The sequence below is a fragment of the Arvicola amphibius genome, chromosome 3, assembly GCF_903992535.2.
Source record: "Arvicola amphibius chromosome 3, mArvAmp1.2, whole genome shotgun sequence".
Lineage (NCBI taxonomy): Eukaryota > Metazoa > Chordata > Mammalia > Rodentia > Cricetidae > Arvicola > Arvicola amphibius.
Genome location: NC_052049.1, coordinates 57,915,243 through 57,942,037, shown reverse-complemented (window position 1 = coordinate 57,942,037; position 26,795 = coordinate 57,915,243). Strand labels below are relative to the sequence as shown.

The 26,795-nt window shown below is 38.8% G+C and overlaps 1 protein-coding gene across 1 annotated transcript; it reads left to right on the top strand.

The window, feature by feature from the left end:
* Window positions 1–205: 205 nt before the first annotated feature.
* On the top strand, window positions 206–23,645 carry Hapln1 (hyaluronan and proteoglycan link protein 1). Its single transcript, XM_038324022.1, has 4 exons — window positions 206–305; window positions 16,804–17,175; window positions 20,623–20,925; window positions 23,356–23,645. The coding sequence occupies exons 1-4, from the start codon at window positions 206–208 to the stop codon at window positions 23,643–23,645; spliced, it is 1,065 nt and encodes a 354-aa protein (XP_038179950.1).
* The last annotated feature ends 3,150 nt before the right edge of the window (window positions 23,646–26,795 follow it).

The following is a 26,795-nucleotide window of genomic DNA, read 5'->3' as shown; positions in this document are numbered from 1 at the left end:
GAACTGAAATGTTTCAAAGCTCGGTCATCAGCTCTCAAAGGCTGCCACAGGAACTTTCTGAACAGATTGGGTTAAATATTTTTACAGACCCATTCTACGATGATAAGGCGGTAATAATTTGTGCAGTGCAACACGCCAAAGGGTGCCAAATTTCTCAAGCCTCTTTGTATGATCCTCAGATTGGAGAAGGGTCTGAGCTACAAGGATGAAGAGGCTCCTTCTCCTGGTGCTGCTCTCAGTCTGTTGGGCTGATCACCTTCCAGACAGCTACACTCCGGATCAAGACAGAATCATTCACATCCAAGGTAAGAAAAGCACAAGTTCTCAAGTGAGCATCCCATGGAATGCCAGTGACTGACAGTGGGGTGCAAGATGCTTGTTCTTTCTGTCCTGCTGCACGAACTTTTCCTTTTTTTCTGCTAATTAATAAACATGCTTCTGGTATAGGGGATGCTAATACATGAGTGGGGGGGGCATGGTAACACAGGAACAGTTGAAGTTGAGTATTTTAAGAACAGCCGATTGTAGGGAGCTGGTGCAGTTAACTGCAATTGATACTTCAAGTAGAATGGAGTGTGGGAAGTTCATGTTAAAGCAATGTGAAGAAGGGAGCCACAAAGCAGAGGAATTTATGAGGTAAGGTCATTCTGTCACAATAGTTGCTTAAAGATTGAGAGAAATACTGCAAATGAGGGAACTATCAAGTGCACTACAGTCTGGGAGATAGTAGCTTACCCCTAGCTTCTGTTAGTTTCTGGGTAAAGCTTTCATTCCCATGGACCAATATTCTGGCCCTGCATATTTCTGTTGAGCTCAGCTGAATCCTCAGCCAGAGAGCTGTAGCAAGGCTAGCGGCTGCAGTATAATGCAGCTCTTTCGTCAGCTTAAGCGTCTGTAGAGGGACATCCTGCAAAAAGAAAGCTGAAAGACTTATGCAATAAGGAAAGGCAGTCCAAGGATCAATAGCCTCTCACCTGCCCTTGGATGCTAAATAGCTGTAGTAAGAATTGCACAATGTAACAGTTTAAATATGTGCACTATTATTAATTTTAGATAAGTTCAGTTAGGGAGCCAGAGACATTATAAGTTTGCTAAAAAACATTAAACAGCAGGTTAGAATTTCAAGGTCAAAAGAAGTGTGGCTTCGGAGAACTATGTTTGCTGTTGAAAACCAAGACTTGTAAAGGTCATTTGATAATGTAAATCAGGTAGAAATATTGTCCAATAAATGTTTTGGCTGTCCAGAATAGAATTTCTAATTAATATGTCTCTGAGTGTTTTAGGGACATCCTTTTCAGTTTTGTTTGCTTCCAACAACTTTATTTTTTCACTGTTGAAGCATAAAAAGAAATTATATAATCATAAATTCTCCTTTGCAAGCTGCTGACTCAGCTGTTTCCTTAATGTATGTATTAGAACCAAAGCTCCTGCCCAAAGGCTGAAACGTTTTCACACGCTGAGATTAAAGGTGAAGAATAACATCCTTTAACTTCTAGTTACAGAACTCAACGCAAATGGTAATGCTAAATCATTAGCAATAGCAACTTTACATCTCATATAAAATAGTCTTTGTATAACTATGCTTTAAACTTACAAAATCTACTCGTTATATTATAAACCATGCAATCCAGCTAGTCTATGTGAAACCCAATGAGTGAAAATATTATTTTAAAAACAAACTGACATTTATAAACAAATTCATATTAGAGTAAGCTATTTGAACAACAACAACAACAACAACAAAAAAAAACTCCTGTAATCCAGCCTTCAAAATCGCATGTGTTCTGTTAAAATTTAAAAAGGCACCTAGCCCTAGTTACCTGAGTTATTCAAATGATTTCATAAACTTTTGGATCCTTTCCAGATGTCTTGAGAGTCCTTTTCATTTCAATTTGTAAATTCATATTCTTAGAAAGTATAGGCTTCCCTGGAAGGATTGCTTAAGACTTTCAAGTAACACTGTGCCTATATTCACTAGTATAAATAACACTGAAATGTGGCTTGGGTCACAGCATTGTGAGGTCATCCTCATTTAAATTCATTCATTTATGAATTTATTCTAAAGTTAATCAAATAACCACCACCACGATTTCCTCTTTCTTCTCCCTTCCTTATAGCACTCTCGCTGAAGTTTCAAGTTACAGAGCCCTGAGAACCACCTCCAGGGGCCTGTGGTAGTTTTAGTTGTCCTTTCTAATACAAACGTAAACCTTATAGCACAGGAAGGAACCATGAACGTAGAGACCCTTCCTTACACTCATGAAATACTAGATTCCTTTCTCATTTTAAACTTTGTTTGTAATAACCCAGAGGAATTAAAGGAGTTGAAACTCTCACAAACTATATTATGACCTATTTGTACTCCAATTATTAAACTGGCTCACTGAACCTCAAATTACTAAATTATTGCTTTTAAGTAGTGTGATTTCACAGAGGTAGAAAAATGTTTAGAATTCACATTATTATTAAAAAGTATTTTATATCCCTTATTCATCATTGATATTATATTTTATACTCTAAATTCCCCAAGCAAGACCAAATGATGTTGAAGTAATATTACATATAGTCCTGAGATTCTCCTCAGATGCCTCATATAAACAGGGCATTTGACTGATTCATCCTGGAGCCTCTCCCATCGCAACTACCTAGGTGCATCTTCTGCGTCATCTTCACGGCTTTGTTGCAGTCTTTATAGGGATATAAGCCTGGAAAAGTTTAGTGTGGCAAGAAGGGAGGGAAAGAAAGAGGGATAGAGAAGAAGAAAAGAAGAGAGAGAAAGAGGATTGAGGAGGAGGGGAGAATAGACAGGCAGGAAATCAAACCCTGAGCACAGAGCAGGGATCTCGGTTGGTAAATTGCACACTGTACAAGCATGAGGCACTGACCCCGAGTTCCCCAGGACCCACATAAAAGGCTGGATGTGAAGCACTTTTGTGACCCCCGCACTGTGGGAAGAGGGAAATCAGAGACAGATGGATTCCTGGAGCCCATTCACTGGCCAGCCTAATCAATGAGCTCCAGATTCAATGAGAGATCCTGTCTTAAAAACATAAGACACTCAGACAAACAACAACAAATAAAAAACACTGAGAGACCACAGAAGACAACTGATGTCAATCTCTGTCTTCCATAGGTACATACACAAGCAAGCATGCAATCCATACACTTGCACACATAAATTTACCACACAAACAACAGTACACACATTCACACACACACAAAGAACTACCGGTTATGCATACATATATGTATATGTATACCACCCTACTTTTAACAATCTATTTATTCAAGTGTTTGCTAAATACTGGTCTGCTTTCATGGAGACAGCAGCTATACTGCAGAAGGATGAATCATCTCAACAAACTTGCTCACAACACCACTGCTTCAACACAGGTGATACAGTAGAAGAAAATAAAGATGAAATAAAGGTGAATAGATACAGAAAAGGAATTAGTCACAAAAGGGTCATGTTTAAAGCCATGTATCCAAATTTATTGAAGTTTTTAATTTGTAGCACCTTGAACCCATAAAATGTAGCTTGTAAATGCTTTCAAGCTTGATATGAATATTATACACTGCTCTTTTATGTTACTCTTCTAGCTGTTAATTAAAACCATGTAGTTTTATACAGGTACCAAATCTTCCTTTTCAGTAGCAACAAATTCACATAGGATAGCCCTTGAATTTTATGCTCTTTTTCTTGGTGCTGAAATTTTAAAAACAAGAAAGAAATCAAAGTATTAGAAAGTGCATATCTATGAACAAGCAGATAACTAACTGGTGTTATTGAAACGAGGAGAATGAATGCTGATTCACTTGCTTAGCTCTTAGAGCATGCTTCTTTCTTATTTTACCACCTGATAAAGATATTTACATTTCTTTATTGTTTCAGATCTTTACTTAAAAATAAAGTGAAAATCTGTTATTTTAATCAAGTCATTTGGAATATGAACACTATCAAATTCTAAGAAATTTTAAAAGTCACTCAAAGATTATTAAATAATTAATCTCTAGAAAATATAAAATTGTTATTATAAACAATATTCCAAAATAAGAATATTGAAAAACTAAATACAATATCTTTATTTTTAAAAAGTACTTCATTTTTTCATATATTTTAGATGGCCATAGTGAAGTACTACTTACCACTCTAGTGATGGTGGGACCTGGGAAAATGGAGTCAATAAATGAGACAGACTAAAGTCTCATGCAATAGCCAGCATCATTCAGATCATCAGACAATTTACACTCTGAGAGTTAAGTGGCTTCACAGAGTGTGCACTCACAAAGGCAAGCCACACGGAGCAGAAATATGCTTTTCCATAGGGGCACATGAACAAATAACAATAGCCAGTTGTAAAGAAAAATATGAAGTAAACTCACACCTATCCAATACACCTTGGCAGGGCACAAGAGCATAATTTTCTGTGTTCTTGAATAAACTGACGTCACAAGACTCTTATCTTGGTTTCTTGGAGTTTTCTCAGAAGCACTCAACAATGTCCTCACAAAGGATCGTGCCCCAACATCTCCCCCTTTTTAAATTTTTTTAAATGCAAGATGCCTAGAGTGGTTGTGATTTAAGATGTTGTGGACAAATCTAATTGTTATTTGATGTGTGAATATCCTATAAGCAAGCAACTTATAATATTAGGACAATGAAAGCATTGTGTGCAATACTCTGTCACCAAAAATGGATCCAAACTATGTCTAGTACTACTGGTTACATTATTACACTGAATAGAAAACTCTAGAGAATAGTTTGAAAAGAGACCCACATGGTTAGAAGCTCTGGTACCTTGTAAAAGTAAGTCCGTGTTTGCCCTTTAATAAGAATACAAATGTTATAACATTCTATGTAAATGAGAAATGATGCAAATACCAAGGAAAAAAATAAACATAGTCCTTTTTCACAGATGAATGAATGCATGATTTCATTATAGTCCCAAGGTCTGACCATAAACACAGGGTCATTATAAAGATAACAGGAGCTGAACTCATCCAATCTACAAGTTGAAACAAAGGAGAATGAAGAACATAAGACCAATACATGTGCTCAGAGACACTCATTGCAGTTGCACAGGGTAAAGCAGCTAGTATTACCAGAAAGAGATTCCCAGGTGACACAGGACATAGTTATGCATTTCACAGCATAACTTCTCCCTTAGTGTATAGAGTCTTGACTTGGCCCCAGCTGGGTAGACTTACCTCTGATGATATGGTCAATATCTCCCTTTACCCTGTAGCTGAAAGTTTGCTAGGTTTCTGGTGACTTCCGTTGTCTCCTCACCCTCTGCAGTTGTCCTCGATGCCCCAAAGCTTGAGGAATTAGAGAGGAGCCCCATGTGTTAAAGTGGATCAGTCTTCTGTGAGGATCCCCATCTCCTCTCCTAGCGAAGGGCAGGTCTCTGCTCGTGGTGACACTATTTTACAGTTCTGCTTGGAGGTGGAACCTGGGAAATGGCTCTGATAAATGAGATAGACTAAAGTCTCTTGCAATAGCTAACTTTATTCAGGGCATCAGACAATTTATACTCCGAGGGTTAAGAGGAGTCACATGAATAAAGTGTCCAATCCCAAGGTCAAGCCGCATACAGCAGAAAGATGCTTTTCCATAGAGGCGTATGAACAGATAACAATAGTCAATCGTAATGTATAACCTAAATTAAACTTACTCCTATCCACTAAACCTGGGATGGGAATGCAAGCATAATCTAAGAATAATTTTTCTGTTTTGAAGAAAATGAGGTCATAATGACTTTTGTGTTGTTTCTTGGAGCTTCCTCACAAACACTCACAGGACACCATTCTTACACTAAGCTCCCACACAGACCTCTGGACACGTGGAAACTTTAGGAATCATTATCCCATAATCAGTCCAAGTGGTAACCATTTTGCCTGGCTTTTTACATACATTGGCTGCTTGGCTTCCTTGTAGAGTCAGCTATTACTCAGCACTTATACACACTCTGAGTAGGATATCACTTTATGTCCAAAGACATAGGTAAAGTGTGTTGAACCAAGTAAGTCAAACCAGAATTCACCCCACCTTTTCTACTCTTCACTCAAATGGGACATAGATATCCTGAGAAACATAAACACCCCAAAGCCACAAGGCATCATGTACAAAGACCGCTAGGACAAGAATCTTTTTATTATAGTCAGATGTGTAGACTATGTGAGCAGGATGGGGAAATGGGAAAGAAAGCCTTACTGTGTTTTTACAAAGCGTTTAGAAGTTTCTCGTCAAGAAGGTATGATTTAAAATGAGACTGGAAAAGTAAACAAAACCCCGACTACCATAATTTTTCTGTCATCCAGGGTTGCATTTTACATTTAACCAGTGAAAAATGTTTAAGTCTTAAGCAAAGGTATAATCTGTTATGACTGCTTCTTTTAAATGACCGTGTGGAGAACACACTACAGTGAATGGTCCGTGAGTCTATGTGGGGTAGCCCTTTGGGAATGTGCTGCTTAGTTTTTGTCAGTTTGACAAGCTTGGCTCACTTGGGAGCAGGGAACCCCTGCTGAAGAGCTGCCTTCATCAGAGTTGCTTGTGAGGTGGCTTGCAGGGCATTTTCTTGGTTAATAATTGATGTGAGAGGATGCAGCTCATTGTAGACAGTGCTGCCCCTGAGCAAATAGTCCTGGGTTGTATTTTAAAAAAAAAAAAAAAAAAAAAAAAAAACAAGCTGAACAAAACACAGAGCAAGCCAGTAACCAACACCCCATGGTTTCTGCTTCAAGCTCCTGCATTAAGTCCTTGCCTTGGCTTTCCTAGAAGATGAACTGTGTAGCCTGTAAGGCAAATAAATCATTCATAAGTTGCTTTTGGTTACAAGGTCTTATCATAACTACAGAACATACCTAGGATATTGAGGGTCTTTACGTAGTGTAGATGGGAATTCGTGATGGCACTGGTCTAGATGGACTGTTAATTTTAGTGAATGTAGAAACCAGAACTTACTGATAGAGTCAATGCAGAGAATATGTGGAGTGTCTTAAATGTAGGTCATGAGCTTTATATTGAGTAAATGAATGGATGATGGAGGCAAGGCCTAGGCTGATGGAAGTTCGTAAAATATGTTTGGCCACACAATATATGATTAGAAGGTATATGGATTTGCTAATTTATAAAATTATCAGTATCTGTTACATTTATAACTAGACGATATAGGTCCCCACTGATTCTGGGCCTAGGCAGTATAGTCTTTGGAGTGAGAATACACAGGCAGAGGCAAGAGGATGCTTTGGATATCATCACTACTAATAAGTTGAGTAAGGGAGTATACAAGACATGTATTTACTTCCAAAGGCTCAAAATCCTCGTCTTTAATGCATGTGAATTTTTTTCTCATTATTTTTAATTCTAAATTGGGATGGCAGCACATTCCAGTACTCCCAGAATTTGGGAAACAAATTAAGAAATCATGTTCCAAACTTGCCTGGATATATAGGTAGGGAAAAAATACCCTCTAAATCTAAATTAGCTACAAGGGATTAGAAGTAGACACTTTGATATTAAATATTTCTTTTCTAGCCTGTGCAGAAAAACCAAAGGCTTTGCTGTTCCCCAGCCTGTATCTCCTAAGATGACATTGGTAGGACCCATATCCACTGCCCATTTAGAACAAAGTGTGTGCTCCCAGACTGCGTATAGTCCTTTTCACACATTCTTCTACTATCTAAGCTGTTCCCGTCATTTTTCTAACCCTTGATCAACCAAAGCATTTGTGTTTGACTTGTGCAGGGGTCCCTGCTGGTCATGGAAGGCAGGGAAACAAACTTCAAAGGAGTGAGATTGAAAATATCTTTAAGTTTGACTTAGTCAAACTGGATCAAACTTTGGACAGCTTATTGCAGCATATTATAAACACAGTATATTTGGAAAGAAGTTTCCTAGCGTAAAACAATCCCTATGCACAAAGACGCATAACTACAATGAAACTCAATTCTGGCCTGATCTCAGTCATACTGCTAGCACTGAGGTCATTTGGGTTATTAGTCATCTCTGTTTCTGGTGTGGGAGCTAGGAGGAACCTCTGGCTACACACAGATAATGTAAGGGTCATTTCGATTACTAGCCACCTCCAGCGTGGTTGTGAGGGCTTGATGTGGTCTGGCCCAAGAGATAACACAGATCAACGCGCTGTTAATCACTTCCAGATACCAGCCTTCTGCATGGAAGAACAGGTTTTACATCTTTTCTTTAAAGAAGACAATCCTGCATGCTTAGCATTCCTCATGTCCCTGGGGATCTGTGGACACAAGAACCTTCATGCTCCCAACAGACTTATATTTTCTTTTCTTTCATCCCTAAACTCAATACCTAAACCCACTGAAGGCTTAATGATTCATGATTGTTAGCAAAACAATAAATTTCCCTAAATAATATTCTAAGTGCTTTTGTATTCCTATGATATCTTTCATTATGAAAAACTGGTGATCTTATCAGTGTGTACAATTAAGAATCCTTTCCAAAATCAGTTGAACATCTACTTCCTCCCATAATAGAAACTTTCTGCATGGAAACAAGAGATTTGAGTTCTTTTCCTTTGCTACATAATAGAAGAGTTCCAACAATTAGGAAATATGGGGATAATCTCAGATATTAAAGAAAATAGCACACACTATTGTTCCAGTTTCTTTATAAAGTTTGAAACACATCCCGATAGTGACCATTTTGGAAAGTATATTTATCTTTTTTCTCATCTTTATTAATTCCTTGAGAATTGCTTCCCTCACTTTGGCAGATCCACACTCACCTTCCCTACCCACCAAAATCTGTGTCTTTTCTTTTTGCTTTGTTTTTTTTCTCGACAGGGTTTCTTTGTTCTTTGGAACTACCCTGGCTGTCCTGAAACTCATTTTGTGGATTAGGCTGGCCTCGAATTCACAGAGATGGACCTGCCTCTTCCTCCCAAATGCTGGAATTAAACGCGTGTGCTACCACCACCTGGTTTATGCCCTCTCTTTTAAAAGCCCATCAATACAGTTTCTGCTGCCTGATATATGCTCCACTGATATATGATCAATCCACCATGGGCCTCCCCCTTAAGAAAACTGATACTCCCTCTCCCAGCCTCTATCAACTGCCAATGGGTCCTTAGCCAGGGACCATGGCCTCCTCTCCTCTCCATGCTGAGATTTTGTATAAACCTGTACAGGTCTTGTGCCTGCTGTCACAAATGCTGTATGCTTGCATCTGCAACTGCCTTGCTGTGTTCAGAAAACATGTTTGCTTAAAGTCATCCGCAGCCTCTACCTCTTAAAAACCTCCCCACTCCCTCTGCTGCAACAATCCCTGAGCATTGAGAAATGCATGTCCCATTTATCTTAACAGTATCATTCAATACACTGATGAATTTTCCCAATTCAATCTTTATTTTCTCTTTTCCTTAATCTATGATAACCTGATTTCTTTTTTTTTTTACAGTCTAAATGAGTAAGAACTTAATGCTAAATTTTACCTGTTATCCACTGGTAACAAAAAGGAATTTAAATTCTGAAGATTATTAACCAGAGAAGAGAACTCTATAGTTAACAAAAATACTAAAACTATCTCTTCCTCTGAAACAAATAACAGACGTCATGGCAGAATGCCCGTGCATCAGCCTTGACATGTACAATCTCTTACCTGTAGAAGAATGACGGAAAGCATACCCTATCACCCCATCTATTTCTCCCCAATAGGGATGCTTCAGTGGTGAGTCTCACTAATATTGACAGAGACTAAGCATGCTGCCTGAGGCAGGTGCTTGTCAGCATTGAAGCTGAGATTCCCCGCTGAGCAGTCTGTTCTCTCTTGAGAGCCAAGCTCTCAGGGGAGCCAGACAAGCTGCACGGAAACGTCCCCACTTTTCAGGGAGGTACTATTTGAGTAAAGTCATAGGTAAAAATGGTCGACATTTTATTCCACTCATTGCTGCTTCAATTGTTTAGAACTGTGTTCCAAATGAAACAAATGACTCTGAAAAGTTTAGTCTTGGCCCTGACTAGAAACGTGCCTCCAGCCTGCCATGGTGCTTTAGCTAATAGTAAGATCAATGGGAGGAGAACGCTGTGAATCCATCCCAGTAAAGATTGTCTGAAACCTATGAAGAGACTGAAGAAGGAGCAGAAAGAAAGGGTATTTTAGAGAGATAAAGGTGAGAGGGAGAACCTATTTATAGTTTGACATTCATACATTTATAAAACAATTTTTAGGCATTTATACACACCCCATCCCACTCTTTTACCCTCCTTCTCCCCGTAAATTCTTCTTCCCCACCCCCACAAGTCCTCCCCGACATTCACTTCCTCCTTCTGTGTGTGACTCCCTGAGCTTAATTTGAATTTTCTGCCCGAGCATCGATGGGAGGTTCTTTGCGCAGCAAGAACAACTTACCAGAGGTTATACCACGGAAGGAAAAGCAACCCCACATCCCATCAGCTGTCAATTGCCAGTGGGCCAGAAGAGCAGGGTAGAGCCTCTTGGAGGCTGATGGCCTTAGACGTCTCAGCAGGAGGACTGATGAAGTGTTGGGTTTTAAGCTGACTGATTCTAGAAACTCTTTTCTGGAAGAGCCTGGAAAAGTAGAAGGTCAGATGTTAAACACACCAGACTCATGAGCACTGAGCAAATGTTTCTCCGCACAAGTAACTTTAACTGGACACTCGCTTAGTCAGGTGTTAGCAAAGCTCTTTGTATGCTGAGTTTAAGTAACTGTTCCTAAGGATCCTAGGATGAGGCTGTCTTGCTCTCCTGTACTTATGAGGAAACTCGGGGCCAGAAGGAATCGGTGTCATGATCTAAGAGTCATAGCCCGTATGCTTAACTAATACCTTTGCTAGTGAAGAAAGAAGTGGACATAATTAACACGGGAAAGTAAGAAGTCTATTAGTAAAACAGACATAAACCAACTCTTTGTATTTTCCTTATACTAAAATATGAAGAAAATAGAAATGTAAAAGCAGAATATTTATTAATATCTTAACACAGATTTAGGTGTAGGTCTCAGAATCGAGATTTTTACAGTGCAATTCATTTGATTCCATAGGGTTCCTCTGGGCCTCTTGCTGCCTAGCTCAAGCAGAAAGGCTTGCTCTTATTGCAAAAAAAAATGTTTTCAATATTGCCGTAAATACACTTTAAGGATTTATAGTAGCAGTGGCATGTGTCTTAACTTTTTCCTGTGAAGTTTTCAGTAACAATAACATAGCACATGCTCATGATCAGAATGTTCCCAAATACTACCTTTCCGTGTAGAACGATTTCCCATGACTGCCAGTTTAGCCAGAAAGCAAGGGAGGAAGACCATGAGCTGAGTTCCTAGAGGGTGCTTGCTCCATAGCACAACTGACCAGAAAATGCGTGTCTACCCACCTACTGCCTGAGAAGTTTGTAAAAATACAGTTCTGGAAAATTCGGTAGATTAACGAGGCAGAATTGGGTGCAAAGAGTCTGTGGTTGTTAGAGAAGGACCAGAGCGTAGAGAGGAGGCGAAATGGACGCAAGGAGCATGATCGTGACTCTTGTGTAGTTTGAAGTCAGAGCTGCTAAAGATGAGAAACAGCAGCAATCACTGCCCGAAAGGGTGATCTTCATTACCCTGTTTCCAGCACTGGGCCTTTCAGTTACAATTCAAAACTAAGCACCACAAGCGTTATTGGAAAGACTGCCTTTAAGGAGTTACAGAAATGAAATGAACATCTTTAAAACCTTGCCTCGAGAGATCAGTTTTGCTAAGAGAGCAGCAGGTTTCCTGTATAAAAAAAAAAAAAAAGTGTAATATTTATTCATTACAACACACCATAATCACACCTGGTGGCTTCTTGTATGTCTTTCCTGAGGTACCACAGACAAGACCTTGTGGTTTTTGTTTGTTTGTTTATTTTTGATTTCTGTATGCCCATTTGTTCTATTTTTAAAGGTTTATTGCTTAAGAAATTCCTCAATTTTTAATTTATTTTCATATCATTGTTAAACATTGTGTATATAAAACGCATGTACGAAGTTCAAAGTTTTCAAAACATGGAAGAATGCATACAAACAGGCAAACAACTCCCCTTACACACACACACACACACACACACACACACACACAAACACACATAATTTTTCTTCCAGAAAGAATTTTTAAAACTTTGTTCAAAGTCTTTCAAATGGCTTGCAGTTGCATTTTTGTCTATGTGTTTAGAATACAAGAGAAATCAGCTTTCTATTGTATGTGAGGAAACAGTTCAGTGACGGCCTCATAGTCCAGTAAAAGCAGGTAGTGGCACCTCATTGCATATATGAATGTGACTTGAAAACGTGTAAGTATGTATGTGTAACTATACACGTGAAGTGTGTATTTATAGTCATAGATACCTTATGGAGTCATAGATACCAAAAAAGGTAACAAAGTTATTTTGTTGTTGTTTTTATGGTTTTGGGGTTTTGTTTTTTTTTTTTTGTTTTTTTTGCAGAGGTGTATATTTAATTCCCATAATTGACTATTTTAAATAAGTGACGACTTTTTTAAAAAATTGTTTTAAGAAATCTAAAGTTCTGAAACTTGTTAGTTCCCATACACCAGGGGAAAAAGTAACCTGCCAAGAGTTGTCATCTTGCTTGACTATCTCAAAGGCATGAGCTTTGACTCACGGTACATTTCCTATTTTTGTTACCTGGGTTTCTCTCAACATGAGCTTCGAAACAATGACACTTCTAATAGAACTAAGAACAACAGTTTTAAAGCTGTGTTGCTAATATGTTTTTAAAAATCGCTTTCTACCTATTGTTTACAGATTTCTCCTAAAGCACATGGCGAACACTTAAGGGTCACTGCTGCCACTCTGTGTGGCTGAGTTTCTGTTCTAGGTTTCACAGCTGTCTGTAAAACAATAACAGGCCCCCAGCAGGCCAGTGCATCCCCAGGTGGCGGTCTCACCATGCCCTGCTCTTTCCCCCGGGGAAGCTCTGAGCTTGGAAGGGCATCAAGTCTCTCAAGTCACGGTCACTAACCATTTCTGTTGGAAACAAGTAATTTCATCCTTAGAAGACGCTCTTCAAAACAGCTACGTCCCCCACTGGGCATCTTTAATTTCCCAAATGACCTTTATGTTTTGAGTAAACAGCCTCATTTAAGGACAAGGTCTTCAGCTTACTTAAGAGTTGTGTGACTCTAGAGTGAAGATAGGAACAAAATAAGCACACACACGCAGCTTTATTTTATTTATTCTTTCATTTTCTTAAGAAGAAGCAGTACTGATTCTGAAGATCATTTTGCCTTTGTGTTGCTGTGAGACCCTCTGCCCGGCCACTCAAAGAATTTTGATTGATTCATGAATATATCAGACTAAGCTATGATCTGAAATCTCACGATCAATACCATGTGGTGGAGGCACATACCTTTTATCCCAGCACTTGTGAAGCAGAGGCGGGCAGATTTCTGAGTGTGAGCCCAGCCTGGTCTATAGAGTGAATTCCAGGACAGCCAAGTCTACATAAAGAAACCTTGTTTGGAAAAAAGCAAACAAACAAAAATAATTTAAACTCCATGATCAGATCCAAGATTTTTTTACTTTTAGCAACCCTGTCCATCTGTCTCCAGCTCTCTTGGATCCTTTCTGATGCTGTCGTCATTTCTTTCTCATTCCCTTGCTTGATGTGTTTCCTGGCTGGTCCATGTGATGGAAGCCTGTGACACAGAGCCTGGTGACGGGATTCAGATAGGTGTTCTCCTTCAGGAGACATGGTGGAGCTGAGCCATAGTAGGGCTTTGACAGAGCTCTGAAAGCATCTGACTTGCTAGCCAGGTTTCATTCCCCCGTTTCTTCTCATTGGGTAACAGATCTTTCTCTCCATCCGTGCTCAGTGCTTTATAATCTGCAGTAGACATTCTCTGAAGTGTAAAGCAAAGCTATCATCAGTGTCATGGGGTTTGGGTTAATAAACAATGGTGGCCGTTAATTACCAAATGTGCTAGGCATCCTTCTTAGGGATATTTGAATTTCAGGCAATTCACCATTCCCGTTCAAAAAAAGTAAGGACCCTAGACTTTCACACAGCCTGGAAAGGAGGTTAAACCCTGAAATACATAAGTCAACTTCTGCCCACAGGAAATAGTTTAGAAGCAGTGTTAACAGTTAAAAACAGAAAACATAGAAGTCTCAGTCCTTGGTATAAGTGTTTTGTTCCATGCTCTGCTATTTTTGAAACAAGACATTGGATTCATCTTGAAACATCTTACAATTGCACTAAACCCACAAATTCCCGAGTCCCTTTTCTGTTTATATATAAAAATATAAACAGCTTGAATTTGATATATTCTTCATTTTTCTACCTGCTTGGCTCAACAGCATGACAAGCAGTTGGTACAGAATAAATATACATGACAAGTCTGCTTGGCACTGGGCAGACACTGAGTGAAAGCTGTGCAGAAGACACCCAGCATTAGTGCCAGGGGCTGTATTCTGACAGTGCTCTAAGTGTGTCGTGTGTGCAAGGTCCACTGTGTGCCTGCTTTCCTATCCCAAGTTCTTCTGCAAGGCACAAGCCTAAGGGATGCACAGCGAGCCCAAATGAAACCGTTCTACACTGACACAGTGAGACTAGGCAGGGGTCTCTATCCCACGGAAAGGCCTTTTCCTGTGTGCTGCTGTGCCCTTTATCTTTGTATGATGGATGTTGCTTTTAACTTTAAATTAAATAACTTGTACAAATCATAAAACTGAGACCTCTTGTAGAAATGTGCAGTGTTTCTATTCGTACTCAGAGTCCAGCATCGTGTAAAGTTCAGGTGTGTCCTTCAAACACTCGGCATCTATGTCTCTAATGGTCTTTGATGAACATAGTCAGTCAGCAGAATCTTTTCCTACCCTGAGAAATATGGCTAAAGATGTTTAGATAGAATTTAGATACTGAACTGGGATATTGCGTGTAGCAAGTATATGTGTGTATAGATAGATAGATAGATAGATAGATAGATAGATAGATAGATAGATGATAGATAGATGATAGATGATAGATGATAGATAGATAGATAGATGATAGATAGATAGATAGATAGATAGATAGATAGATAGATGATAGATAGATAGATAGATGATAGATAGGTGTATGTGGGGTAGAATAGAAAGGACAGTTGTCATTTTTCTCTTCAGATTCTCTTTTGCTAAATGAGATAATGATTGGAATATACAAAAATGGTTTTTTTTTGTTTTTTGTTTTTTGTTTTTTTTTTTTGGTTTTTCGAGACAGGGTTTCCCTGTAGTTTCTAGAGCCTGTTCTGGAACTAGCTCTTGTAGACCAGGCTGGGCTCGAACTCAGAGATCCGCCTGCCTCTGCCTCCCGAGTGCTGGGATTAAAGGCATGCGCCACCACCGCCCAGCTACAACAATGTTTAATGTACTGTGTTCATGATTCATTTTAACTAACTACTCTATAAAGTCACTCTTCTCCATCTCCATAGCTGATGAGAGGAGACCATGGGTGCTTTTGTTAGACTGCTCAGTTTCTGAGGATGGGGCTCATTTCTATAAATACAATGACGTGCTCAATTTTGAATATCCATTCTGATCACAATAACATCAGACTACCTGATTTGGGATATTTTAATATTGAATCAAAACTTATTGTACGTGTGGCAATAAAAAATTTCTTAGCTTTGTCTCAAGGTAAATGGTTGTTCTTCTTGGTGATTTGTACATCTTAAAAGATTCATGTCCAAGGATTGCTCAGTAGCAATTGTCCTAAGGCTGTAAGGACTGCCAAGCTCTATAGAAAGAAGCTTTTATAGTTTAAAAGTTGTGCAGACAAGAGGTATTGTTTGTTCTAGAGTTCTTACACCTTTTCCTTTTCGCATCTCAAGAATCCTCAGTAGAATATGTCAAGGTCAAAAACATAAAGTGCTAACCAGGAAACCCCAGGGAAAGCGAATCTCTGAACATAACAGCTGGCTTTCTAAAAGCGAAGGCCCTGCTGACTTGGCAACTTATATTGTTATGGTGCTCTTTGGAAAGCCGTGAAGTCCTTGACAGGTGAAGGCCCGAAACCAAAGGGCAAGAACAATGAAGGCAGAAGTGATAAGTGTAAAACAAGACTAGCAAGCAAGGGAGAGAGGAAAGAAATAGAGAGGAAGGAGGGCACCTAAAAATACAAAGACCGAAGCAGTTCCTTGATGTTAGAAAATAAGTACAATTTTCAGCACACTTGAAACTCTCAAATTTTGAACAACGTATTTCAAAACTTACCAGAGTTTGTCACCAGCATTCAGACTGCCCTTCTAATGCCCAGTCTCAGCTGAAATGGGATACATGAACGTTGGTTGAAGGGCTCTAGGATAGCACAGTACAGACGTTCACATAAACGGAAAAACATAAATGCAAAAGTGCTCGCATGGGACCATAATGCTAAGACACAAGTGAACTGTGCTTCTTTTAAGTTTTTCTAGCAGTGTATTACAGACTTACTGCACGAGAAAATCCAGTGGGACTTACTTAGCCTTGAAAGATTTGGGGTTCATACTGATTGTCAGGGAACTGTGTCCCTTCTCGCAATTTTTCATCTACTTTTCTGGTATTGAAATAAAGAAAAATGGAATCAAAACAATATTAAAAAGCTGCTATAAAACCATTAATATCATTTGAATCCCATAACTTACAATGATTGCTGTGCATATCATTCCCAGCTTAACAGTTTCTTACAGAAACTTCCTGTCAAATAGAGACCATGTGACAGAGAATCTATTTTCCGTGTCCTTTTTATTATGTGAAAAAGTACACAAGCACTGAAATTATTTTCTGCTTCCCCCCCCCCTGCTTTTTTTGTTGTTATAGCGGAAAATGGCCCCCGTCTCCTTGTGGAAGCAGAACAAGCCAAAGTCTTCTCACACAGAGGTGGCAATGTGACGCTGCCGTGTACGTTTTACCGAGACCCGACAGCATTTGGCTCAGGAATCCACAAGATCCGCATCAAGTGGACCAAGCTGACGTCGGATTACCTCAGGGAGGTGGATGTCTTCGTGTCCATGGGGTATCACAAGAAGACCTACGGTGGATATCAGGGTCGAGTGTTTCTGAAGGGAGGTAGCGACAACGACGCCTCCCTCGTCATCACAGATCTCACCCTGGAGGATTATGGGAGATACAAGTGTGAGGTGATTGAAGGGCTGGAAGACGATACCGCTGTGGTAGCATTGGAGCTGCAAGGTAGGCTTGCAGAAAACCTGTTAACTCGGAAGGAATATCTAGCCACTACTCTTGTTTTCATGACGTAACAGATAGTGGTTACCGCAGTAACAATGTGAGGACCCAAAAGTCTAAGCCTAGCAAACTTTTAATTTTCTGCATGTGATTTCAGCTTCCATGTTTGAGATGTACGTACAATACTTCTTTGCAAAACTGAAGCTATTTACAAGGAGAAACGTGCAATGAAACTGAATTAATCATTTTTGGAAATAGCCTTCTGCTATTCAAAACTTAAATCCCATTTTGTGGTTATTAAGAAATTCTAATTAGATTCTTTTTTATTATGCTTCTAAAATTATCTCCATTTCAAACTAATAGTAAGATTTGTAAAGGACATCTGCAGTACGATACATGTAATTGTATTCTGTAAAATGTCTGCAAAAATTAATTTGACAGAAAAAGTAACCTCTGGGTTTACTTAAATACTCTTGCAAAGAAGTAATTCTTTTAATGGCCCAAGGTCTTTTAGACATCAAATATCAACTAATAGAGGCATTTTGTGGAGGATTTCTACTTTTTTTAAACATATTACACTCAATAGGTTCAAAAGTCACCACGTGGACGAAGCTATACAAGCAAGCATGCCCTTGCCTTTTTCTTGCCTCTTCTCAGTCATCACACTAGGAAAAGGTTTGTGCTGAGAGGTGTATAGTTCAAGCCATCTATTCTCCTGAGTTTCCCCAGTGTTCTATACTGAAGAATGAAACTGACTACATTAGCAGGCTGATTTCCTTCACAAAATCACAGATCTGTGTTTGCTAGAAGCTTTTGTCCCATCCTAGAACAAATTGGTGGCTTTTGAAAATGATAAAACTGAACACTGGCCCTCCTGGATCCCACCAGATTCCATTAGGCATGTAGAGTTTCATCCATTTCCTCTTGCTGATGAAACCCAACGTGAAGCTCCACGGCTTCAGAACATACATTCTAAGTGTAAAGAAGTTCAGTGTGACATATAGACTGTGGGTCTATTAATCCTAGTAGGGGATGCTTTTGACTTCCAACTTCTTTAAATTAAAAAGTTAGTAATGAAACTTTTACAGAAAATAATAAAATGTTAACAAAAGGCTTGTGACTTTATAGAAAGACTATATGACATTAAGTTATAATAGAAAACAACTTAAAAATAAATATAGTGTACTGGATTTGGAAATAAATCAATCATATTGCAGGTAATCAAGGACTAATGAAAATTTTCTACTGCTTATGAGAAACCATGACATATGACACACAATAGTGAATTTAAATCCAAAAGTCATGGGTCTTTAAAACTATTACAAATGAAAGCATCCTATATTTTCCACTGTTTCGTTCATAAAGCATTTGGAAAAGAAAAGGTGACACAAATAGTTTCTGTCTTCAGATAAAGATGCTGGGAGGTTTTCTGTCACTTGAATTCTAGCTACCAAGAGAATCATTGTGCCATGGATTATTTCAGATGTTGGGAGGTTTTCTGTCACTTGAATTCTAGCTACCAAGAGAATCATTGTGCCATGGATTATTTTCCTTCTTGGGCACACATCTGGGATTGCTAAGAAAAGAGAACAAATGATAGGAGGTGCAGAAAGCATCGTAGCACTTCTATTCTGGGGTACACTATGGTCCCAGTTGGGCAGCAGCAGGGCATCCTTAGAGCCATGTCCAGGCTCTTCCTCCCCCTTACCGCAGCAGGAGTCAGAGGTTTGCCTTCTTCCTTTGGCTCTGGTCCAGCTGACAGATCCCTCAGCCAAGAACCTGAGAAAGCAGGATGAGATCAGAAAGCTTTCTTGGATCCTCGCCTGCAGTAACCTGTGCCAGCTGGACTGGTCTAGAGGGACAAGGGACGAGACTTGATTTAAAGCATCGAAGTGCTCTTGGAGAAATGTCCAGGATCATTTAGAAAATAACATGCTGGCCATGGCTGGTTGTTAGAAAACTGTACACCATCTTGAACAGGATCTACAGATTTGTAAAACAGAATTGAACGCCCATACAGTTACCAGGCCAGTGAGACAAGATGCTTGCATTCCATGTGCTAAGATACTAATTAGTTGTAGTAATATTTCTAAGAATGTTTGCTCCAGACTATCTTTGTTTAACTATAAGGTAAACACTTTGACAGATGCCTTCCTTAATAAGCAGTAAATGACACAATTCTGAATACTAGGGAATGCATCCAGTTTCAAAAAAAAAAAAAAAAACAACAACAACAAACAAACCTATGTGAGACAGCACTCGATCTCCCCAAATAATTATTTGACCAAATAAAATGCTTTTGGAAGACCATTGTGTCTTCCCAGACACAGTCAAATGCCAATTCCTGGTCTTTGCATTTACAAAGGGATCGTTCTCTGAAATACTTGACTCTTCAACATTAACCAGTTGGTTAATGGATGGTTACTTTGTACTCATCTTTCACGGCCAAGTCAAAGGAAACAATTTTTTTGTCTATTTATATTGAAAGCATTTTCAAAACCTTGGCTTTAGTTTGTAGTATAATATATAAATAGAGAAGCTAAGAATGAAACCTATTTTCAGGTCTCTACTATGTAGTACGTCTGTCTCTGCTGCAGGGAGCTGTGTTTTATCCTCAATTGGCTTTGCTTGCCTGGCCTTTAAATAAGTAATATTGGAAATGTATTAAGTAGAAGCCCCTGTTTTAGCTGTTTCAAGGTCAGGAAAAAAACAATTAAGGAATACATTAAAGTTGAAACAAAGAGTTATAATGCTTCTCATGGGGTATGCCTTACTAGCACAGAATTGCCTTATTAATATAAAATAAAGCTAATGAAGCTTTTGTTAGATATGCACATTCAAGTTTCTCCAAATAAAAGTCCCAAGAAGACAGTCACTTCCTTGCATGGCTTCAGAAGCACATGTGGAAATAGATGGATATGCATATTTGAAGCATTCAACAAATGTCTTTATTTGTATTGAAAACTACAGGAAACTACTTGCTAACTCCATAATAGTAATGCATATTTAAAAATTGTGATTTTTTTTTAAAAAAACTATCATGTGTCCAAGCATCCCCACCACCCTTACTATTAGTACTGACTTTTCCCTTCCTAGAAAATTTCCACAGCATCTCTTTTGAGGTTCATATTCAGCAGCAGGAGACATGTTTTTAGGACACTGTGTAGACACTATAACTCAGGGCCGCATCTCTTCCAGAACAGAGAAATTTTGGCTATAAGTTGAGCTCTTGGCAGCAGAGGCAAATCATTGAAGTTATCAATCCAAGTAAGAAACAGCAAATTGTTTGATGCTTGCAATCAAGTGTACCATGGAAAGGGGCTGTGGGGAACCGTTGAAAGCTGAAAAAAACCTAGTTCATCTGGGAATCCCACATTTTCTCCACACCTATCTGAACATGAAAATGCTTGGAATTCTAACACTAATGACCTTTCCCTTCTCTTCTTTGGACAGGTGTAGTGTTCCCTTACTTTCCACGGCTGGGGCGCTACAATCTTAACTTCCATGAGGCAAGGCAGGCTTGTCTGGACCAGGATGCTGTGATTGCGTCCTTCGACCAGCTGTATGATGCCTGGCGAGGTGGGCTGGACTGGTGCAATGCTGGCTGGCTCAGTGATGGATCTGTGCAGTACCCTATCACCAAACCACGCGAGCCCTGTGGGGGCCAAAACACAGTGCCTGGTGTCAGGAACTATGGGTTCTGGGACAAAGATAAAAGCAGATATGATGTTTTCTGCTTTACATCCAACTTCAATGGTAAGATGGTACCTGCATTGCCTTCCTTTCTACTCCAGAGAACAAGTTGTATTAAAACACTCTTTGGATTTTCATGTTATCTTCTAAAAACAAAACTAAATAGCAGCAATAAAAACCAACCACATAATATATTACTATATTTTAAAAAGATGGATAAAATATTCTTGAATCTTGAATATCATAATTTTTAAATATCTACAGAAAGCAGACAAAGCTACCTTCCTCTGGTTCTCCTACAACTTAACCATTCTGTTTTATGAAGGGGCTGAAGCTGTCGCATGATACATGCCACATTGCCACAGTGTGCTATCCCTGCACTGTTGCTCTCTTTGCTGAAGGCGGGAGCTTCTCTGCCATGCATGTCCTCCCTTGCCCAGTCACGATATTGCTATCAGCAAAGTTCAGGCCAAAGGGGGAACTGAGCAAGACAAAGTACAGCTATCATTGGGAGAGAAAGGTGGGGAATTGCTTCCACTACATATGACTGACTCACGGCATTCCTCCCATCTAGCCCTTTGCACATGCCATCCTGAACATAATCTCGGGGCCTATCACAAAATGAAAATGCAGGTTTCTTTATTCAAAATTGATTAATAGTTTTAAGGCATATTATGGTACTAGCCTGTAATCTAATCATTTGGTAGTCTGAGGCAGGAGGATTATAAATTCAAGGCCAGCCTGAGCTATTCAGTGACATTGTCTCAAACGAACAAGGGCAAAACCAAAAGTCACCCAAAAGATTTTAAGACTGCAGAACCTCAACACAAACATAGGGCCTTGTAATGATTTAGCCAGAGCAAATGCTCAAGTCACATGCCTGTGAGTCAGACTCTGAGCCCATATTTTTATATTTAAGGGAGGAACAGAAATGTGTGGTCACTATGCTATCTCTGTTAAAAAGAGAGAAACCAGATGGGAAACAGCCTTTATTTTGCTGATCATGTGGTCACTGTCACCCATCAGAGCTCTGACTGTTGTAGCTCTATCTGTCACAGTACTGAAGCCGTTCATGGTGTTCAACAGATGGATATGCATCCCAGGCAAACTTCATCCTCAAACATGTAGAGGTCAGACACGAACTGACGTGCTAGGGTTAGCTGATCTTTATAGTTGGCAGACTTAACTCTCTAGCTAATGAATGTTGTAGTGGCTTCTATGCTTCTTCCAAATCTCATTAATTTGGGAAAGAAAGAATCGGTAGCCTTAGTTTAGACTTTGGCTGCCTATTTGGGGACAGGGAGGGGAGGACATCTCAGTTGTAAAACACTTGCCTCGCAAACAGGAAGAGATATGTTCAGTCCTAAAAACTCATAATTGAAATCCCAGATATTGTACTGGGGCACAATTATAGTCCCAGCAATGGAGAAGCAGAAACAAGGGGATCCCTGGGACTCACTGACCAGCTAGGCTAGTTTAATGAGAGGCCTTGCATCAAAAGACATAAAGAGCATTTCTGAGTGTGACACCAATGATGGTCTTTCTAGCAGCCACGTGCACATATTCAAAACCATAAACAAATGTACACACACACACATACACAAGAGCACCATGTTTAATGAGAGCTAGTGGACAGTACATTATATGGTGTGTCTGATAAGGAAATGTGTTATTATACTTGAAACTAAGACGAACGAAAACATATTCAGCAAATGCTGCTGGAGTTAATGGATACATTTTGTACATTTTATCATATTTCACCGTGTTAATGGGATCCCAGTAACTAATACTGCAGTAAGTGGTTGGAAGTAACAGTGTCCCTATGCGATGAAGCAGCAGCCTGATGTCAGGCTTCAAATGATGGAAATTTTAAAGCATCCACAAACGCCTCGACTAGTAAGGGAGTGCAGGCCCGGTTTGCATTCAGTGAGCGTATCATTGATGGCGAGTGACTTCCTGTGTTTGATGCATTTTTATGCTACACGCTTTGGTTGTGAATAAGGTCTTATTGATACCTGTAATGAAAAGAACTTGAGGGCTTTTGATTTTCTTAAATGGACTTTTATGTCAGGAACGTTTTTTGATCCTTTCACATTCAAATTCTGCCTCTCTAGAAACTCGTACTGGGGTTCAGCCTTGCTACAAGTAGAATTTCAATGGCCCTTCTTTCGGCGTGGAATCCTGTCTTCCCTAGAATTACAGAGGGGCTCTTTTAGTCACTAATTAGCTAACAGAAACTGCATCTGCCATTGCCCTTTTCTTTCTAAAGCTACACAAGGGCATGTGTGAGCACGCGCCAAGAAGCAAGGGGAAGGTGAATTTATTTAATCTAGAGTGACCTATTAATATGACATTGAGATGACAATGCTATGTTCTCCGAATTTCAGAGCTTGCTCTGTGCCTCCCTACTGAGAAGCACTTTAGCGTTTGGCTCCTTCCTTCTCTGTGGTTCTGTCCCAGGCTGGCTCACATTCTTTCTCCTTCTCTCCACAGGCCGATTTTACTACCTGATCCACCCCACCAAGCTCACCTACGAAGAGGCGGTGCAAGCTTGTCTCAATGATGGTGCTCAGATTGCCAAAGTGGGCCAGATATTTGCTGCCTGGAAGCTTCTGGGCTATGACCGTTGTGATGCCGGCTGGCTGGCGGATGGCAGCGTCCGCTACCCTATTTCTCGGCCAAGAAGGCGCTGCAGTCCTACCGAGGCTGCAGTGCGTTTTGTGGGGTTCCCGGATAAAAAGCATAAGCTGTACGGGGTCTATTGCTTCAGAGCATACAACTGAGCGTGGCCTAGGAAGAGGCAGTTCTCAAGTCAGAGGGAACACGTGAAAGGTTTTCTGTCTTTGTTTTTGTTTTTAATATGAACTCATGCAAGTTACCAAAACTGTGATAACCCTTTTTCACTTACTGTAAAGAGTTGTTTTCATGAAGGCCAATTCATTCATTTGTTTTGTAAAGCTATCAGTCAGTGTATATTATAAATTAATATAACTATAAGGGAAGCTAAAAAAAAAAAAAACGGGCTCCACAGCCTGTTTTATGCTACATCATCCCAACAAAATGTCATTTCATGAATGGGGCATGCAATAGTCTGATAACCAGAGTTGTGTTAGGGGAAAAAAAAGCAGCAACTTCCACAAGCACAAACTTTACATATTTCTACAACTTTGAAATGCGCTTCACTAAACAAATTAGAACAGCAAATCTGAAATACATGAACAGGGATTCTGGGAGGTGCCAAAACTCAGTTTCACAAAAGAATAATGAACACTTTTCTAAAAGTTAATACTTCAAGTCTCCAGGATATAAAAAAAGTTTACTATTTAAAATTCTACCTTTTTGACTAAAAAGAAAACCATATAGACTCAAATGCATAATAATAAAACCACAGTTAGAACTCCTAGATCAACCCATTTATATGAAGTATAGAATTATATACACAGATAATATTTTACCAATGAGAGATTGCTACCTTCTAATTAAAATTACCTATCAGAAAGAATTATTTTATCATTTTTGAGTAGCTTCACTGAGTTATATTTAAATTCTAAGGGATCTTTGCTAAGCAGTATTTAGAATTTACTCAGGGCAGTTGAAAAAATAAACTGCTGGACAGAGAAACATATAAAACGTAGCAGCTTGATTTTATGTTAGCTTATGAAACATTGTCCTATAAAATAATTTTAACCTATTTAATATTTCTTTCTTATTTACATTATATGACGAAAATGATCCAAATGAGTCAATAACTCTACACTTGCTTAACTAAGAAATCAAGACTCAACATTCAAAATTGTTGTCCCTGCTTGCATACACAACAGAGACCCCAAATAGGAGCTGTGTTTAGGAGGGAAAAATAAAATCATGCAGTTCTAAAGAGTCTCTCAAATAGAAAATAGAGTCACTGTCAGTTTCCTTTCTGGTTATCATTTGGCAGAAAAATATACTGACACTCACATCAAAGACTTTACAACTTCAAGCTTTAAGGGAAAAGTTGAGTCCAGGCTTAGAAAAAAATGACTTTAAATATTAGCAAGCCCAATCTTAAATAAAGCTTTCTTTTTATGACTGCTGAGACCCCACAGGGACCAATATTTGTATTCAATTAATTTTCTGATTTCCCATTGTTTCACAGAGAATTCTGGTGAGTGGGTCTTAGTATAATAATCCACTACAACATAGCTGATGTGCTGTCCTCAATGTTTTTTTAATGTAGATCCCCCCCCAATGAACATGAGTAAATAAATCTGTTTTCTGAATTGACCGTGGTTGCATTTAAAACTCTGTAATAACTAAGCTTACTCTATAGAGTTACATGTGTGGAAGGCATAGAACAGTTTGAAGTCCATGGAATCATAACTATCACGATATACTATCTAGATAAAATATTATAAGTAAAACTAGCTCCTTTTTCAGATTCTTTAGTCTTAGAGCATGAGGATGCAGTTTTAAGTTAGGATACACAAATTACACAAGACTTTAAGGTCAAAGAGATGATGAGGCTTCTTGCAAACTGCTGATTTATCTCAAACTTCTAAACTCAACACATATTGAAGATACTGAACGGTCTAAAATATAATGAATATTTTATTTAAGCAGGAGACTCTGAACACTTTATGGGCAGGGCTATGCTCTTTAGAGGAAGACCATACTTGAACAATTATTACCTATATTATAGGAATTTTGTCAGAAATGCAAGTAGGAAAATTTTATATTGAAGTGGGTGCATTCTTTCCAGTTATCGTCATAGAATTCCACACTTAAGTATAGTAGCATTTCTTAACTTTTGAATACTTAGTATAGGAAACGGTGCTGATCTAAATCTCCAAAGTGACTGTTAGCTGACTTACATCTGCATCAATTGCATACCATTTGTCCATTCTTGAAAAAAAAAATCCCTAGGATGAACACTGCTGAGCAGAGTTTTTATCTTCTGATTTTACACAAAGGACCAGAATTCTGGTTCCCTTTGAACTCCTAATTAAAAGGGGGTCTTTTAATGGTCTCATCTTGCTGTTTTATTCCACCAAATATCTATTTTTCATACTTCATATCTCATTACAAATGTCTTCAAGAGAGAAGTTGTCTTAGTACAATTCCTAGTAGAAATTTGACCTGACACTAATTCAGAAATCACTTTGTAGACTTCAAGATTTCCAGAGTATCAAAAGATAGATTACAAAATGTTTTCATCATTTTGTCTTATGACACATATAAAAAAACAAATTATAGCCACACATTTTACTGAAATTCCATTTGAAAAACTCTGAGCCAAAAAGAGCCGATTCATATAAAAACACAATATAGGGATGAAGATAGGTTGTTATATTAACACTGGAAGCCATCTTTAATGACCGCTGCCATACTTTGTCACAGCAACTTTTAGCCAAATGTAGTATTTGTAAATTTAAATTTTCTTTCATATAAAGGGGGCCGGCACCTGTTAGTGTTGTTTTATGCAGTAAGATGGTCGCTTGTTATTGAGGCAATTAGTAGACTCAAATAAGATCCCCATTTGGTTGCTGGCAGCCATACTGGGTTTGTCGATATCTGTACTCCTAAAAACAGGCTTGTGTCATGGAGTAGCTGACCACTACAGAAGGGAGGACTAGAAGGCAATCAGTCATCAGGTTTGGTTTAGCTTTGTTTTTATTTTTTGTTTTCTTTGATTTGTTTGTTTCATTTTGGTTTTGCATGGAATACTTAGATAAAAATCAATTGACAGCTGACAGATTTTTTTTTTGAGAAGTTAACTATGTCATAGCTCATGACTGCCAGAAGATCACTGTCCAGAAAAAGCTATGAATAATACAGAAGTCATTAAGCCACCCGATTAGAAGAAAAGTCAATTTTTAAATGCATTTCATAGCTACTAAGTACAAGTTTGAGGAGAACCAATATGTATTACAAAAACAACTGTTTTCATTTTCTGT